Source organism: Bolinopsis microptera, chromosome 3, assembly GCF_026151205.1.
Source record: "Bolinopsis microptera isolate Bmic1 chromosome 3, MBARI_Bmic_1.0, whole genome shotgun sequence".
Lineage (NCBI taxonomy): Eukaryota > Metazoa > Ctenophora > Tentaculata > Lobata > Bolinopsidae > Bolinopsis > Bolinopsis microptera.
Window position 1 is genome coordinate 3,304,349 of NC_087074.1, and position 17,657 is coordinate 3,322,005.

The following is a 17,657-nucleotide window of genomic DNA, read 5'->3' on the forward strand; positions in this document are numbered from 1 at the left end:
TGGTAACAAACTTATTAATCGGGAAATATTTGTTTTGATAAATTAATACGTGTGTCCTGCAAACCTGATATAACAGCTGAAATCAAATGATTACACATATCGATCGAAAGGTAACATTTAATGAACAGGTAACAATTATTGTACTATCAGGGTGCTGATTACTTATAGTGCAAAAAAAATAACAGTGTACGTAGCTCAAATTTTACAGTAACGCGCCAAGACAAAAATGTGATATCATAACACCGCGCAGTTTAATTAATTAAATTACGTACGTACGTATATAGGAATAAAATTGACGTGCGCGCATATAATCATTAGCTAATTATATTATTAATTATTTGATTGACGATTTCAATCCATCAAAATCGTTGCTCTGTGATCGCAAAGATGCCATTTCACATATATTTCCATGTCAATGTCATAGCATATAGTTAACGGGTGATACTCGTAAAATATCTGTTCCGTATATTCAATATTGGACCGTCCAACTGCCAACTCGGCGCGCGTCCTGGTAGGTTGTAAACCTACAAAGCATATAGTGGCATGGGAAGGCCTTGGAGGACTGCTTCGCAGAGCAACGATCTCGATGGGTTGACATCGTCAATCAAGGGAAGGCCAGGGAACAAAATTGCCAGAAGTCAATTACGTGTGGCGACCCCTGACCAATAAAAATGGATAATTCGTTTTTTGAGCTCAAGTCTTGCAGCTGATCAAATATTTTAGAGTATTTAATTTTGAGCCAAATAAGTTCAGTTCAGAAAATGGAAAATAATCTTTCCTTTGCGGATAATAAACAAAATTATGTTTGTATTCTTAGTCTATTGACAGACTGTTAAAAATTTATTTGGCCGCGCTCAGCCTGTCTTGTGTCTGCTGTCATTCCGCCGAATCTCTATTTATATTCCTAATTTCATATTTTATGTTTATGAACATGATAGCTTGAGGTCCCCAGCTAATAAAAAAATTTGTACGCTATGCACTACTGGGCCGCGCCGCGCATTTTCTCGCAACCGGATGCAGATCGGCAAAATGCGAAGGATTGACATTGTGAATCAAGTAAAAAATTAATATTTAATTTGTACATCATGTTTGGACTTTGGTCACGAAAACTGAAATTACGAGCTTCTGTAATTTACTTGTCATATGTTGTATGACCTTGTCATACGTTGTATGACCCGCCGCGCACGAAGTGCGCGGCTCCCCCTCACAGGGGGAGCTGAAACCAGGTTTTCGATCAAACGCTGCCATGTGTAGTCAAACGTCGCCAAAAGTTGCTCTCGTCCAATGAAATCGCTGCATTTTGCAAGGCAAGCTCCGCATATGAATATATGTAATTCAATTATGCATACTGACTTGCAAAATGCAGCGATTTCATTGGACGAGAGCAACTGTTGGCGACGTTTGACTACAAATGGCAGCATTTGATCGAAATCCTGGTTTCAGCCCCCCCTGTGCCCTGTAGCGTCGAAGACGCTACAGTGAAACGACCGTGGGGGTCACCACGTGATACAAGTATGACCCGCAGCGGCTCCCCCTGTATCGTCAGGACCATAGTAAAACGACCGTGGGTGTCGCAACGTCAAACGTGATACAATAATTTACAATAAATTTAGAAAACGTCGCCGCTTCGCGTGCCACCCGAATCGGCACTGCTATGCTTGTTTCGAAGCAAGCATTTAGTGATCTGCACCTTATGGTGCAAAATCGCGATCGTTGCAACCACGTACTATGTAAATTGCAAAGCAACGATTTGGGAAGGTTTTAAGTGTTAACTTGATTGACGATGTCGAGCCTTCCAGATCGTTGTTTTGCGAAGCAGAGCAATGATCTGGTCAAGCAAAGCGAGGCGTCAGTATCAGGCGAAGTCAAAATACTTCGATGCGAATGGCGAAGCAAGAATGATAATTCGCGCGGCGCGCCAATTAATATATTGTATATAATATAAGTCCTAACCAGTAACCAAGGTTTTAACGGGTGATACGTACTTGTAAACATTTGTTCCAAATACAAGTAGCGAAGTCAATTTCAACATTTGTGTCCTGTGATCTGCTTCGCGGCGGATTCCCGAATATCGAATCCGATCCCGATACCCGGGATTGGATTTTTTGTAAGTTTATAATCTACTATACCAAAACGGTTATTGTTGCAAATTTTACAATATTCGATGAATTGACTGCAATATATAATTTAACAAATCAAATTAAAAGTTGGGTCATGGCATAAACATAATGTTATTGACAAAATGAGACCTAAAGATGAACACCATTTGTTTTCGGAAATCCCGATTTTCGAGAAATCCCCGATTTTCGGGAACCCCGGGATTTTTGTCGGGATTCCCGAATTCTGGGATTGAATATTTTGATAGGGATTGACTTCACTAAATACAAAACTGTCGACAAGTCAAACTCGGTGCACGCCTTGAAAGGTTATAAACCTATATATAAGAAGGGTTGGAAACCGTAATATATGAATAAATTTACTAACCTGAACACAAACATGCACATTGCACATGCTCATGTACAAATTTCCAAATAGGGTTTCGATTTTTCTGGGTATAAAGTTCTTCGACACCAATGTTCCACTGTATTGAAATGATATATATCAATACAGTGGAACATAGAGTTGTTTAACCGCGGCGCGGCCATGGGTGTGTGGCCTAGCTTTGGCTGCACACCTATGACTGCGCTGTTGCTGGTGGACAGGCGCAGTTTTTGTTGTGCAGTAGTGTTACAAGAGAATAAAACCAACTTATTATGTACTAAATGGAATCAAGAATATTATTGACTATATTTGATAACGATGAATTGTAAATTTCGATCAATTTATATTTTTCGGTCTCCAATTATTGAACTGCGGAAGCTGGTTGCCTCAACAATGTTGACTATGCATGGTATGACTGAATTGTAAACACGTGATAATTGAACGAAAAATAAATGATGAACATGATTCAAAAACTGTAAACCACCAAATGAATTATCGCTTAAATTTAAATAAGTATTTAAACAAAAACCATCATGTGCCGTTAAGCAGCAGGGCGCGGCTCATCTGGGCCACAGCAAATCGGCGAAAATGGGTTCGAAAAAGCCACTATTGGCACTCGAGTCCTTGATCTTTCCGATGGTTCACTGGGGCTTTTGAGCTGCCGTCCTTCAGCTTCTGTAAACTGAAATTACTACCAATCCAAGTTGAGGCAATCAGCCGACGCGCAGCTTTTATGGTTATATATGATATGTTTAATCTGTAATAAAGATCAAAATTCAAATTTGTTTCTCTAAAAAAAAAAAAAATTGTTTCTCTATAATGGCCATGTAATGTTAGATCATTGATAAAGCTACAGTGATACACTTTCAGCCATTTTTTGCAGTAATCTTCCATCGCAATACTGGAGAGATCTAGTTAGAGAAACAAATTTTAGAGAAACAAATTTGAATTTTGATCTTTATTACAGATTAAACATATCATATATAACCATAAAAGCCGCGCGTCAGCTGGTTGCCTCAACTTGGATTAGTAGTAATTTCAGTTGACAGAAGCTGAAGGACGGCAGCTCAAAAGGCCCAGTGAACCATCGGAAAGATCAAGGACTCGAGTGCCAATAGTGGCTTTTTCGAACCCATTTTCGCCGATTTGCTGTGGCCCAGATGAGCCGCACCCTGCTGCTTAACGGCACATGATGGTTTTTGTTTAGATACTTATTTAAATTTAAGCGATAATTCAGTTGGTGGTTTACAGTTTTTAAATCATGTTCATCATTTATTTTTCGTTTAATTATCACGTGTTGACAATAATTCAGTCATGCCATGCATAGTCAACATTGTTGAGGCAACCAGCTTCCGCAGTTCAATAATTGGAGACCGAATAAATATAAATTGATCGAAATTTACTGTTAAAATAAGGCCTACAGGGATTATCTGCTTGATACATTAGAATCATAAAATTCATCTATTAGACTAATTGTTGACCGTTGAATCGATTAAATTAACGTGGTTTGTAAATGGGCCATTGTTAGCCCCAAGCGTTTTGGTCCTTCATTCCTGCCACTCAGCATTGCCTACTGTAAAGTAGAAATTTTTCTAAGACAAAAGAGAAACTGACCCTGTCTCACTAAATTCCCCTAAATTCAACCACTTACCATAATAAAAATGCTAACAACCAAATAAAGTTTTTTAAATAAAGAATATTTCCTCAAGTTTACGTCTAGCTAACTAATTAGTGGTTTAAGCTCTTATTGCCCACGTTAAGGGGCCTGTTAATAATTTATTAAATTATTAGCTATTTTAGATTTAATAATAATCTTATTCTATTTATGATTAAAGGAATGTAAAATAAAACTTTTCGTTTCATTGAAAAACTTTTCGTTTCATTAAATGTGGTCTCTAGTGATTAGAAGTCAATTGTCATGGTCAAATTGGTCACAACGACAAAATTGCTAAAATAGGCCAAATATTCGTATCTAGCCAGGAGGGGATGCAGTTTTTGTTTGCACAAAATGTTAAGTTGTATGTTGTAATGTTACAAAAATTGTCTTTATACATTGTCTATATTGTCTATATATACATGGAAATATGATATTTTAACATCTCACATTCAGATTCCAAATATGAATATACATCACACAAGCAATAAGTTTAATTTATTTGAGCCTGAGATTCATTTGAATGACAAGTTAAAGCTATTGCGCAATGTACTGGAAGCTTTTCCACAGGTTTGATGATCAATTTTCAAACCACTTGAGTTTTTGTCATAGTCATTCTCGATTATAAACAGATAGTGTAGAACTTAACTGGGTCCAAGGAAATAGTAGATGGCAAGTTATTTGCAGTTTAAAAAATCATTTATCATTTCAGGAAATTTATGAAGATGACACAGAATTGTACCTACAATCACTGATGAAACTCGTAGCATATGCTAAAATATTTAGCCGTGATGACCCTTTGCCACTTGCTGTTGCTCATCTTGCACGTAATATTAACATTTCTAGATTATTAGTTTTATTATCACGTCTGTTTATTTTCAAGAGATAATAGTGTGAAGAAACGGAATCTTATATCAAAAACAACTTTCAATCATGGCCTCTTTTTATTTCATCTGATCGTAATTGAAATAAGCAATAAACTTCACTGTTGTATTTATAATTTTCTGGATTTTCGTTTTATTATTTTAAACTCTTAATTTATCACAGTGGGTTTAGTTTACATAGTAAAAAAGAGCTACTGGAAACAGGGGGAGCATCATGCATCAGAAGCCATTGTTCACGCCGAAAACATGCTCACAAGCAAGGAGCAGATAAATACACTGGTGAGCAAGTTGTGTGTTATGTACACAGTTTGTGCATATTGTACTGAATAATGTTGTCATCAGAAGAATTCTTTGAAATTCATCAGAGAATGTTCATAATTGTATCAATCATAATATGTTTTTGTTGCATCCATTTGTGCCACTAACATTCCACAAATTTGGATGGAGATATAGTGTCCGCTGCGCCCATCGTTTAAAGACATGGACACATGAATTCTCATTTAAACTGATGATCATTTTATTTTCCGCTTTTTTTCAAATCTAATTTTCGCAGATAGAAAGTTATTATGTGATGGGATATTGCCGATTAAAACTGGGAAAGACTGGCGAAGCTTTAGAGGCAGCAACTGCTGCAAGAAACTGTATAGAAGAGCTTGGATTCCTCAATAATAAACCAAGTCAGTATTTTTATATAAAGGGTATAAAAGATATTGTTAACGTCAAACATTTGGTGTGAATTGTGAAAACGATACTTACTACTCCATACCATCAAACTATTTAAACAACTTTGGTATACGAATCTCGGAACAAAAAATATTTTTGAAAATAATTCAGCATTTTATTATCAGGCAACCCAAATCTAGAATACAAGGTGGCTGTTCTCGCTGCCTGGTGTTCGCCCTCTCGACTGCAACTTTTCCTGGAATCCCTGGAATGTGTCGGTCCTCCAGATAAGAACGCATACATTCATCTTATGATTGCCCAGTATTACAGAGACAACAAAAACATAAGTGATGCACTGAAGTCAGCAAAACAGGGCTTAGAGGCTGCTAATCAATTTGAAGATATAGCTATGCAAGCAGATGCGTCTAGGTGAGATGTTATTGATACTGTAATTTCCTGGCCACTCATTTTCCTGATTTCATGAAAAATGGATAATCTTTTCGCAAATTTCGTTCAGTTCTAACATGAGGGTTACCTATTCAAATAAACTCAATGTTTCCTCATTCACAAGACTGTACTTGAACCCTAAACACAGGTACCTCGCGGAATGCTACATGGAGTCTCCTGGACACGGATGTGTGGATGAAGGGCTACTTCTCCTACGCAAGACGATAGCACTCTATACCACCCACTTCAGTGGGCTGGATACTTCCACTTTGTCTACCAATGACTTGCTCATCAATGCTCTGCTCAAACAGGTTCTAGATATTACATATTGAGATGAGAAACTATTTGAAGCTGCTTATACATATCATGATGTAGCTTACTTTTTGTTTTTTAGATCATGATTTTTATCGTGCAGCTTAGATTTGGACAGATTTCTGGAAACATAAAAATGATACAACAGTTTGTCTTAAAAGCTTTCGATAACATGACGTTTTAATCGTCAGCTGGTTACATTTACTTCTGTGTCATGTTAGGAGTCCTATAATTATAAACAGAATTTAACAATTCTGATTAGGAAATGTATGACGAGGCACTGGAGGAACTGAAAGCAATCAAAGAAGCTAAAATTTTAAAGTTTGGAGAATACAGCAAGCAAATGGCAGACTTTTACAAACAACTAGGTAATTAATTATTGGTTGTATAAATCAGAGGCACATATTAGGTGCGGTAAAAAAATCGAAATTATGCGGAACCGCACCCGACTATAAAGGTAAAATGTGCGGTAAGGTGCGGTAAATTTTTACCAATTATGCGGCAAATGTGCGACGATTTTTTCGAAATTTGTGCGGGAATTTTGCGGTTTTCTTTTGCATTTTCTGAAGGACTTTGGAAATTCTAAACGTATAACCGCCGCTCTTATCAAAAATAGGTCTGTTTATGTGTTACTGAGGGTGTAGTTCTTTACTAAGACCATGATTGAACCTATATTGAGATTCAGTTATCTGAGAACAGTGTAATTTGATCTGGTAGAGATCAGGAGACAGTTATTTGAAGACGCCTCTTGATAGAGTCGATCAGATCCCATGCGTGATCGCAAATATGTGACACGCTTGTTGGTATTGGTCGTCAGTACTTGTAAACCATTTGATCCAAGATCCATTAAGCCCACTATAAAGCCAACGCTACAACGAATAGAGCTCATTACCCGATAAAAAGGGCTGCAGGTATGATCGAAGTACGGTAACGAGGAGGGTTCCATAACGACCTGGGTCACGGTCCCGAAAGGGCCTGGGTCACGGTCCCGAAAGGGCCTGGGTCATGGTCCCGAAAGGGCCTGGGTCACGTGGTAACCGGGTCACGTGGCCTAGGCATGAGTTCCAAAAGGGCCTGGGTCACGGTCCCGAAAGGGCCTGGGTCAGGGTCCCGAAAGGGCCTGGTCACGTGGTAACTGGGTCACGTGGCCTAGGTATGAGTTTCAAAAGGGCCTGGGTCACGGTCCCGAAAGGGCCTGGGTCAGGGTCCCGAAAGGGCCTGGGTCAGGGTCCCGAAAGGGCCTGGGTCACGTGGTAACTGAGTCACGTGGCCTAGGTATAAGTTCCAAAAGGGCCTGGGTCACGGTCCTAAAAGGGCCTGGGTCACGGTCCCAAAAGGGCCTGAGTCACGGTCCTAAAAGGGCCCGACTTTTAACATATTTTGGTTTTTACACTCGAAAATCTAAACGCGAAAATTTCTAAATTATGCGAAATTACGCGGAAAATGCTAGATTATGCGGAAATATGCAGAAAATTACAAAATGTGCGGAAGTGTGCGGAAAACAATAAATTATGCGGAAATGTGCGGAAAACGGTAAATTGTGCGATCCCGCACCCATCGCACCTAATATGTGCCTCTGGTATAAATCGACTTCCCTGATCTTATTCTTGAGCTGCAATAGATATCATATCAAGTGTCTTAGTGTCTCAAGAGTATGAATAATTGTGTAAATATGAACTGATGGGGTGTGATTAATGGCTAATTAATTAATTGGTTGATTAATTATCGTTTCAGGTTCATTGTACCTGATCCAAAACCGAACCAAAGACGCTCTGAGAGTTTTCAAATCCTGCCTGTCAATTCTAAACGTAATACAAACCAAACCGAACAGTGTAACCACATCTATCAGAAACACTATTAAATCTTTAGAGGCATCAAGAACTGAGAAACCTGCTTTTAAACTCCACTCCAAAGTGAAGTAGATTAATTCTGTTTTAGATTTTAATTTGTAAGATTTGTTCTACTTATGTGAACTTTATCATTTTATTCTTGACGCCCTCGGCCCTTGCTATTTGGTCGATTTAATTTAATGAAATTAAATTGGACAGTGGTAAGCTGCCAAGATCACTGGGCAGAATTATTTTTATGTATGAAACTGCGAGGGTGGCACAATGTAAAGTTACGTTACCTTTACGTTCTATGGATTGGGCGTATCTTTTCCGAAACAGTCGCGTTCGGAAAAATGTCATATTATCAGTTCTTTGAGTTGACTTTATATGACCAGATTGACTGTGTTATATACTTATATAGCTGTATTAGTTTATTATGTCCGAATAGAAGTTTTTGTAAAAAATGTTTAATTATTTAAAGTTTGATATTTGATATTTTAACGATGGCTATCATGTTTATTATTGCCATGTTACTAGTTGCATGTCTCATAATAAAATCAAGATATTCAACATTCTGACCAATCTCTCCTCATTCCTCGAAACAACCTATTTTCTATAGCATTATATATATATTGAATTAAATTAAATAAATTGTAGCTGATGTCTCTACTAGACGGAGTGGGACACGTGGGGTGGTGGGGGTTGAGCCCCTCACAGGACCTCACTACCTACTGTACCCACAACAAGGGTGCGGCACCCCTCCGGGTACTCTGTGTGGGTGCTAACGATCTTAGGCATGTCCTCGAGATGGTAGGTATTTCAACTATTTCAACTATTTCAACTAGTTCAACTATTTCTGGTTTTTTTAATCCATCCTAATTCCTAAAGTTACTTTGAATAATTTTATAAGTGATACGTTATATCCTTCACCATTCTACCTTGCAGTAAGAAAAACAATACTCAAAACACAAAGTACCTAGGAATTATCCCGACATTCCATCAGATGTGTAGTGGTAGAGAAGTGGAAGTGTTCATGATGGAAACTAACCTGGAACTCTACTGCAGACACCTCCTTCTCTTATCTGTTCTTCTTCAGCGTTCTACAACTATGGGTCTACAGGTTTACTAGGAATTACTTGTTTTTATTGCTTCCCTTGGCCTTGATCGTTCTGTTTGGCAGCAGTATCATGAGTTTAAAAAATCCATTATTCATAAAAAGCTTTTACTTTAATTAATACTGCTTTTGATTTTCCAAGATTAAAATAATTTTAATAACAACTGCACATAATCTAAAAAACAATAACAATGTGCAGGAGAAAACAGAGTTGTATCTAGATTTGTACGGCAACAGTTTGGTGAGAAATGCCACTTCGAAGTTTGTCGAGAATTCTGTAACTAGCTTCATCAGGTGAGACAACTATTTGAACAGAAATTATTAGTTAGGGGTAGAAAGTAAAATACGTACTAAAATATGTAGTAAAATATATAGTAAAATATGAAGTAAAATATGTAGTATTTCCTAAAAATTCAGTTACATTGTATAACTCCACTTATGACCTATTTGGCGGCCATTTATTAATTCCATAATTGCACCGGTTTTTGTTCCAGGGGGTGCGATTACAAAACTAATTGCACTGTTTTGAGAGTGACCGAAATTTTATTAGGTACGATTACTAGTAGGTGCTGATTCAAGTATTGACTTGAATCAACTACCTGAGGTAGTTTGGCGACTGTTATTGCAATGGTCGCCCTAAATAAGTTTATGGGCATAAATTTAAATCTATAGTTTAGGACAACATCTTTCCTTGTGTTTGGAATAAGTCAATCCTTACATTGCATTAACACAACACAGTATGATATGAGGCTGAGATCTCACTAATTATTTGTAAAACAAAAAGTGGCATAACTTATGTTCTGATAAATATTTTTGCTTCTAAATTTCACAGAATGTTAATAACAAGTATCTAAACCTTTGTGGCAAGTTTTGTGTGATTGTGAGCTTCACTGAGCTTATTTGACCAATTTAGCCCCTGAGCGAGCTAGCTTGAATTTCTCACCCAGAACTGTTTACATTGGTTAAAAAACAGTGGGTAAAAAAATCCTGGGTAAAAAAATTAAAAAACCACCGATTTATTTATGTTTTACCAATTCTATTCACCATGATACATCGCACATTCCATGTAAGAAGAACGATATAACAAGCAGGAAGGATCATCTGTGATAGTCCTTATCAGTTAAAATATAGAGAGAATGGAATGTGCGATGGATCCATGCTAGCACACTCAGGAGCTAACTTTGTCAGACAAGCTCAGACTCACACAAAACTTAGCACGAAGTTGTGTCTAATTATGATTAACATTCTCTAAAAATTTGAATCAAAAATGTTAATCAGAACGTAAGTTATGGCGCTTTTCCATTCTGAAATAAAATAATTAGTGAGATCTCAGCGAGCTGTTACAATTTTAAGAGATAAGGATGGGTAGACTTTTGAGGCCCACCCTGTATAACAACAAAGTCGGTGCGATTATAAACTAATTACACTGGTTATAACATCAGAGGCGTGGAGTTATACGCGAATCTAACTGCATGTATAATACGATTACACCAGTTATTGCACTCGGCTGCGCCTCGTGAAATAACTGCAATAATCGAACTCGGCTTCGCCTCGTGCGATTATTGTATCAATTTCCACTCGGCTGCGCCTCGTGCAATTAATAGGAATTAAACAGGAATTAAACAGGAATTAAACAAAATTGGGTCAAACGGCAGATGCCGTGTCTGACCAATATAGGAATAGAAGTTTTAATATTCAAAACTACCCCAATGTAACGAATAACCAAACAAGGTGGTAAAAGTAGATAGCCATGTAAAAGAATTAGCACAGATAGCACAGTCGTATGCAGGAAAAACTCAGCCAAGAGCACTCAACAATGACAAAGAAAGTATCATAAAATGTCCACACACTTATCAAAATATACAAAACACGACATTCATTCAGTATTTTTCTTCGGGAACCTCCGTTCATCGACCTTATTTAAAAAACGTCCAATGTCTCTAATTGTTGTTGAGTCGTCGAAGATTTCTCCCGGTTCTTTTCTCATTACTAACAGGTCCCTCGTTCGTTGATGCAGGTTTTTGCGTAGGTCTTCGTATAGGGGGCATTCGTAGAGGATGTGATGCTCATCTACTATCACTGGATAGGCCCCTGGTAGCTCATAGAGAAGATCTAACAAGTCATCGTCACTTGAGCAGCAATGTCTGCAGGCCCGATGTTTTATGTTAAACCGCTTTTTGCCGTAGCGACCAGTTTCAACGTTAAAGCGGTGGGAGCTGCTTCTGAATTGCGCGATCTTCTTTGAGCAGTTAGGTTTAAGATCAAGGGCTAGGTACGTCTCTTGAGCAAACTTTCTCTTCACTAAGTTGTAGAATAATAGTTTTCTGTTAGATGTCCTTTCTGTTTCCCATGAGTTTATAAACCACTTTTGCAAACTCTTTCTAATCTGGCTTGGTCTTAATCCTTGTTTTCTCTCTGATGCCTCGATGGTTTCTTGCATCTGCTCGAGAGTGGAGAACCAGCTCAGGTTTAGGGTCGCCTGCTCTTCGAAAGCGTGTCTAGCAAAGCAGTCACGACCGTCTACAACCATTTGTTCAAGTCTTTCTTTGTAGTTGAACACTTGCTTTGATAGCGTGATGCCTAGTGGATGCCTGCCTGTGTCACCCCATATCGCAGCATTGGATGTTGACTTCCTCACCCCTAAGGTCCATTTCAAAAGAGACAGATGAAAGTTCTCTAGAGGGTCCCTGGCAATGAGTGTACACACGTTTCCTGTTTCTGGTGTGGTGCTCGTGTTTGTGGGGAAGTTGCGGAACAGAGCTGTGCTTGGCAGCCACACTTGGCAACCATACGACACCACAGGTACAATAAGTGTATCATATAGCTTGAACAGTATATATTTCCTGATGTGGCGGGTATCAATGTAGCTTTTCAAAGAGAAATAACTTCTTAATGCTTTTTGCCTCAGCTTTTGTTGTGTTAGCTTAAGTGATCCGCTCAGAGTAAATGTAATGCCAAGGTAACAGTACTCTCTCCCGGAGGGGATCTGTTGTTCTCCCAGTTTGAACTCATGACTTTCCTTCAGATGCCTTCCTGTTGGGTTAAACACAAGGACTGAAGTTTTTCCAACGTTTACTGTCAGGCCCCATTCTGAGCAGTAATTGTTTAGGACATCAAGCATTTGTTGAAGACTGTGTTTGTTGAGGGCTAGAAGGACAAGGTCGTCTGCCCATAGCAGATGAGTTATATCTGTATCATTTAGGACAGGGACTTTCACTCCTTCGATGTTGTTGAGATCATGTGAAAGCTGGTGGACAAAGCATTTAAACAGTTCAGGGGACATGGGGTGTCCTTGCTCGGTACCACATATTATGTCGATCTTCTGTGACAGCTTGTCTAGTAGCTTCACTTTGGCTGAGGAGTTTGAGTACATGAACTTAATGCACTCAAAGAATCTCCCTTGAATACCCATTTTCCACAACTTGTATAGGAGTGCCTCACGACAGATGGAATCAAACGCTTTGGCATAATCGACAAAGCATGTGTATAGCCTTTGGCGTTTCTTTGTGACATACTTTTCCACGCAGGTTGAAAATGTGAAAATGTGGTCTGCTGTCTGTGCGTCTTTACAGAAACCTAGTTGGTTGGCTGTATCAGGATCACATTGATCACGGAATGATATCAATCTTTTCAGCAATATGCTTGCAAAGAGCTTTCCGAGATTGCTCGCTACAGCGATGGCTCTGTAGTTGTTTGGATCATAGATATCACCTTTTTTGTGTAGTGGTGTAACTACTGATGAAGTAGTGTAATCGCATTATACGCAGTTAGATTAGCGTATATAATATTCTTTTCTTAGTCATCAATGAATGACGGCTTTAAAAACAAATCCTCAGGATGGTGACAGACGAGGATTACCTGAAAGAAGTTCTCCCAATGTTGGACATGTCACTTTTAAAGTTCAAAGAGCGAGACTTCATGGAAGGAATCTTCAAGTTTTGGGGCGCTACTGATGCTCAGAGTAAAGCAGCTTTCCCTGTAAGTTGATTCTGTGTTAATTTAATTGAGAAAAAGCACATGTTATCGAAATGAAATACAAGCTTTTATGTATATTTCATAAATAAGTTAAGTGAGATTAAGACATAATTATTGCAGGTAGATCAGTACTGGGACAATAGAGTTAGATCCTATCTGGGGTCTAGATACGATGCAGGGAAGAATATATTTGATATGGACTTTAGCATGAAGCTAAAAGAGCGAGCTACCTTACTAGATTCCAAAGAATATGCTACCTGGAGGAAAACAGGTGATTCTTAAAATTTCAATTATTTTTCGGAATTTCAGCTTAAAAGATTGCATTTGAAATCTTTTATAATACATTACAAGTCCACAGAACTAATAAACCTCCATAATATATTTCTAATATATACGATACATTTGTGTTGCTAAATATCTAACATTGTCTAAGTTTGGTGAGTGTAGCATTTCTGTAGTTGCTCCTAAGATGTAAAATCTTCTTTCTGTTACCATCTCATCAGCTTAATCTCTGGAATCTCTTCTAAAAACTTTCCTATTTAATCTGTCCCTTCGCGAATTTGAGAAACTTTATAAATTACAAGCTATTTAATTGACGAAATTGGTGTTATTATTATCGATATCTTTTCAAGCATAAGTGTCCAGATTTCTGACGAATTCCCGTTTATCAAAGCTTTCTTGGGTATAATCTAACTTTCAGTCCCCAATTGCAATCGTGTCTTGTGCCATCCACACTCCACAGTGACCTTGTAAGATAGTTATTCAAGAAACATTTAGTCAAAACAGTAAAATTTGGGTCGCTGAAAGCTGAAATTTTTACCTACCGGTAAAAATTTCAGTCGAAATTTCGGTCAAGGGGACGGCAGAAAAGCTTCTCTTCAAAAATCTTCCAAAATGTTTCCCTGTATTCTGGACCTAGCATACAAGTACATTTCTGGGATGTTAAGATTAAACACTGCTGAATATACATTTCATTTTCATAGTGTTATTGAACCTCAATTTATTATATTATGTTAGGTGTTGGGTTTGAAGTGAGAGACGGAGTTTACGATTCCCCAAACCGGACCCTCTGTTCCGGCATTATAAAAATGATCGGAGGAGCTAAACGATTAGCTCGTGGTTACTGGGGTGATATTGTGTGCTCTCCTTATCTCTCACACGGTATATTCAGCCCTCTCAAATCCATGTATGAGGTATGAACTGCAGAGTAGTAGTCTCCTTCTGCTTGATTTATTATTGGGGATCGTCAGCTAAATTTCTGCAATTATAGACACTCCTTGTGTAAGCAACTTTACGCATAGCTAATACAGTAATAACTATTGTTTAGATATAAGAATTTTTTCAATATATGTGAAAGATCCCGTTCAGTAATGAATGATTAATTTGACAAACTTTCGGGTTAGAATTGATGATAAGTAAAAATAAGATGATAATTAATATATCTTCACCAGGTACGGAACAGGATTAATGTAAGAACATCCAGTGAAATAGCCGAGCACAATCTAATGTGTCTCATATACCAAATTAACACCGGTAAAAAGTACACCAAACCTCCAAAGCCAGATAGATTCTCTTTTGCTGGCAACACCAAAGAGGAATCAGACAAAGCCACCCTTGAGGAGGTCACTGAAGAGGAGGAGAATGAGGAGGATCAAACTGTTGAAGTGGCAGAAAAGGTGGAGAAATTGACCGTTGGGGGAAATAGAAACAAAAAGTCAGCCTTAATGGAGTTGGATAAGCCAAAATCAAGCATAACTGTGAAGTTTCTACCCCTCGGTACTATGGAACAGCTTTCAAAGAAGCAAAACTTGTTGAAATCATTTGATTTGATTTACCTTTCAACGTCTCAACTCAGTTATTTCACACCTGAACTGACCGCAATACTGAAGGACGATTCAAACTTACTGATAGAAAATATAAAGTATATACCTCCATTGACGACGGCACAAGAAGGAGCGTTTTTGCCAAAATTGAAGGAGATGGCAACCGCAGCTAAATGCGAACTTTTAGGATCGAACGACGATAAGAATAATAACTTTCATTTGTCTTTTCATCGCGTTGATTAAACAACCTTAACAATTTACATTTATTTATATAATATGAAAGTTCAGTTATTTGTCATTGTCTGGTTTGTTATTATAGGTTTCTAACACATTGTCGTAATACAAATGTTTAATTCGGTTTAAGTTCGGCGTCTTATATCTACCGTCTCTAAGAACGTAGTTCTTGGACGTTTTTTGCCACTGGCTGTTACAGTCCACGATATTATTATATGGACGGCGCATCTCAACATTAATATGAAGAAATTGAAAGCGCCCACATCTTGTGTAGCTTATTGCGCGCGCGTTGGAATTCAAGTTATCTTATCTAAGTTCCCAAATCGATGTAACTGTAATGTTTTAAGGATGTTCAACGAGAAGTGCAAGTTATAATTCAGGATTTCAACAAATTATAAGCAGAACTGATAAAGTAAAATTGAATTTCAATAAATACATAAATATTTTAACAGATGGCTGAATGAAACAAGAATTAGCAGTCGAGCAGTCAGAAATTTTATGTTGACTAGTTGTAAAAACAGTTCTTATGGATGAATGAACGGTAGAGAAATGGGCGCATGCAACGAATATTTGACTCCCCTAGGCTAATATTATTTGATCATTTTAAAGCTGCATTGGTCAAAATAGGCACCTAGGCCTTAAAAAGGTTTCAAATTGCAAACCAAAGGTTTGGTCAAAATTGTCTTAGCATACCTTCCATAACTCCATATCAAAGCCGATTGACCCAAATCTCAGTAAAAATTTTGAAAAGTTTAAAAAGCGTAAATAAAAACACTGGCGTAAAATTGAGTCCACTACGACCCTGAGGCTTTCTTTACTTTCAGAGTCTTGCTCATGATCTCGTAACAGTAATCTTTCTCATCCATTGGATCCATGAACTTTGGTGACGTTTCGTCATCTGCGTATCTGAAAAAATGTGAGTGTGATTTCTACTTTTGAGAAAGTCAAAATTGAAAGTTTATAAACACTGAAATCTGAATTCAGATTTCAGAACACATTATTAGATGAGGTGTACTTCAAGCATGAAACTGCCAACTTACTTCAGAATATCAGCAAAGAAGTGTATTGCTCGTGGGTTGTGCTTGAAAACTGTTATCATTATCTTCTGCATTTCGGCTTTGGATCCGATCAGCTCCAATATCTGCATTAGAAATTTACCGACACCTTTACCTCTCATTTCTTCCGTCACCTGCACCTGAGAAGTTCGTACTTTTAAATTCCGAGTAAAATAAACATGTTCAAATAATAGTTACTATACTTAAAACTAAGCAACAACTAATTGTTAATTCTTTATTTATATATCTTTTGGATATCAACGGCCAACGCCATTTTTGTTATCCACTTTAATTGCGATTGTTTGGGTAAATAGAGGAACACTTAGTATGCAATTAAATGTTACTTCAGTCATACTTCGCTAAAGTAGCAAAATCGAACCTTAAAAACCATTCAAATTTCAAACCTCGTAGCAGTACAAAACAGCGATTTCCTCGTCAAAATCGAATTTGAAGTGAGAAAATGCAACAGTTTGACCCTCACTGTTTTTAGCAACAAGGAACCAAGGATTCTTCTCTTTGAGTTCGTCTCTTTTGTCTTTTTCGTTCCAGCCCCAATAACATGCATCGTACTCTGTAGTAATCAATCGTAAAACCATTAAAACAGAGGAGTAAAAGAGACGGATTTGTGCAGAAATGTACAGGTAAATGGAAATTAAATGCTGTAGTTTCGGCCCCAAATCGTCAGTCACGTGACTAAAAGGTCAAAAATAAGTTCGGAGATGAAAATTACTCTACCTGCTTTCATATTTCCCTCCAAGATTTGGTAGATAGTCTCGAAGGTATCTCCGTCATCTTTGACTTGCTCGTAATGTACACACTCTATACTCAAATCAACATTGTTTCTGTTGTATTTCTGCCGGAAAATTCGAGTCAAGCACTGTTGTACATTGTAATTTGTATATGTAGTACATTTTTATAAGCCGTCACTTGACCACAACAGAAAAGACAATTCAATTTCATGCATTTACATTGAATATACTGCAATTCGTTATAAATTCATGTGAATAAAATCAATCAAACAACACATACTTTGAAAGGGATTAAAGTGTCCATGTGATCTTTGTCAGAAACATTCGCTTTACTGAGGAGTTGTTGTGCCGCTCCCATCCTAGCTAACATCTCCTTCCGTTGCTGCTTCTTCTCCTTAGCCTTGCCTTTTGACACCATAATGCAGCTAGATAGAAGT

At 37.8% G+C, this 17,657-nt stretch overlaps 3 protein-coding genes across 3 annotated transcripts in view; 2 read left to right on the top strand and 1 right to left on the bottom strand.

Annotated features, from left to right (window-relative positions):
* Positions 1-4,591: 4,591 nt before the first annotated feature.
* Positions 4,592-8,776, top strand: LOC134813351 (uncharacterized). The gene is made up of 8 exons (XM_063821053.1): positions 4,592-4,705; positions 4,848-4,962; positions 5,183-5,298; positions 5,573-5,696; positions 5,868-6,111; positions 6,278-6,440; positions 6,704-6,809; positions 8,176-8,776. The coding sequence occupies exons 1-8, from the start codon at positions 4,601-4,603 to the stop codon at positions 8,361-8,363; spliced, it is 1,161 nt and encodes a 386-aa protein (XP_063677123.1). The 5' UTR covers positions 4,592-4,600; the 3' UTR covers positions 8,364-8,776.
* Positions 8,777-8,914: 138 nt separating this feature from the next.
* LOC134812155 (dynein axonemal assembly factor 3-like) lies at positions 8,915-15,516 on the top strand. The gene is made up of 7 exons (XM_063819396.1): positions 8,915-9,080; positions 9,274-9,390; positions 9,584-9,678; positions 13,221-13,362; positions 13,480-13,630; positions 14,377-14,552; positions 14,811-15,516. The coding sequence occupies exons 1-7, from the start codon at positions 8,931-8,933 to the stop codon at positions 15,423-15,425; spliced, it is 1,446 nt and encodes a 481-aa protein (XP_063675466.1). The 5' UTR covers positions 8,915-8,930; the 3' UTR covers positions 15,426-15,516.
* Positions 15,517-15,821: 305 nt separating this feature from the next.
* The window catches only part of LOC134812158 (N-alpha-acetyltransferase 40-like), a 44,497-nt gene continuing 42,661 nt past the window's right edge, over positions 15,822-17,657 (bottom strand). The window contains exons 2-6 of the mRNA XM_063819397.1: positions 17,501-17,647; positions 17,207-17,324; positions 16,876-17,042; positions 16,457-16,611; positions 15,822-16,322 (exon numbers count right to left, since the gene is read on the bottom strand). Of these exons, the coding sequence (XP_063675467.1) occupies positions 16,211-16,322; positions 16,457-16,611; positions 16,876-17,042; positions 17,207-17,324; positions 17,501-17,638 (690 nt within the window). The 5' untranslated portion in view covers positions 17,639-17,647 and the 3' untranslated portion in view covers positions 15,822-16,210. The remainder of the gene's footprint in view (positions 16,323-16,456; positions 16,612-16,875; positions 17,043-17,206; positions 17,325-17,500; positions 17,648-17,657) is intronic.

Coding starts and splice junctions, on each gene's coding strand:
- LOC134813351 (XM_063821053.1), top strand. CDS start 4,601: ATGAATATACATCACACAAGCAATAAGTTTAATTTATTTGAGCCTGAG. Junction 6,112..6,277: donor ATGCAAGCAGATGCGTCTAG/GTGAGATGTTAT, acceptor CCCTAAACACAG/GTACCTCGCGGAATGCTACA. Junction 6,441..6,703: donor TCAATGCTCTGCTCAAACAG/GTTCTAGATATT, acceptor AATTCTGATTAG/GAAATGTATGACGAGGCACT.
- LOC134812155 (XM_063819396.1), top strand. CDS start 8,931: ATGTCTCTACTAGACGGAGTGGGACACGTGGGGTGGTGGGGGTTGAGC. Junction 9,391..9,583: donor CTACAACTATGGGTCTACAG/GTTTACTAGGAA, acceptor AACAATGTGCAG/GAGAAAACAGAGTTGTATCT. Junction 13,363..13,479: donor AGAGTAAAGCAGCTTTCCCT/GTAAGTTGATTC, acceptor TAATTATTGCAG/GTAGATCAGTACTGGGACAA.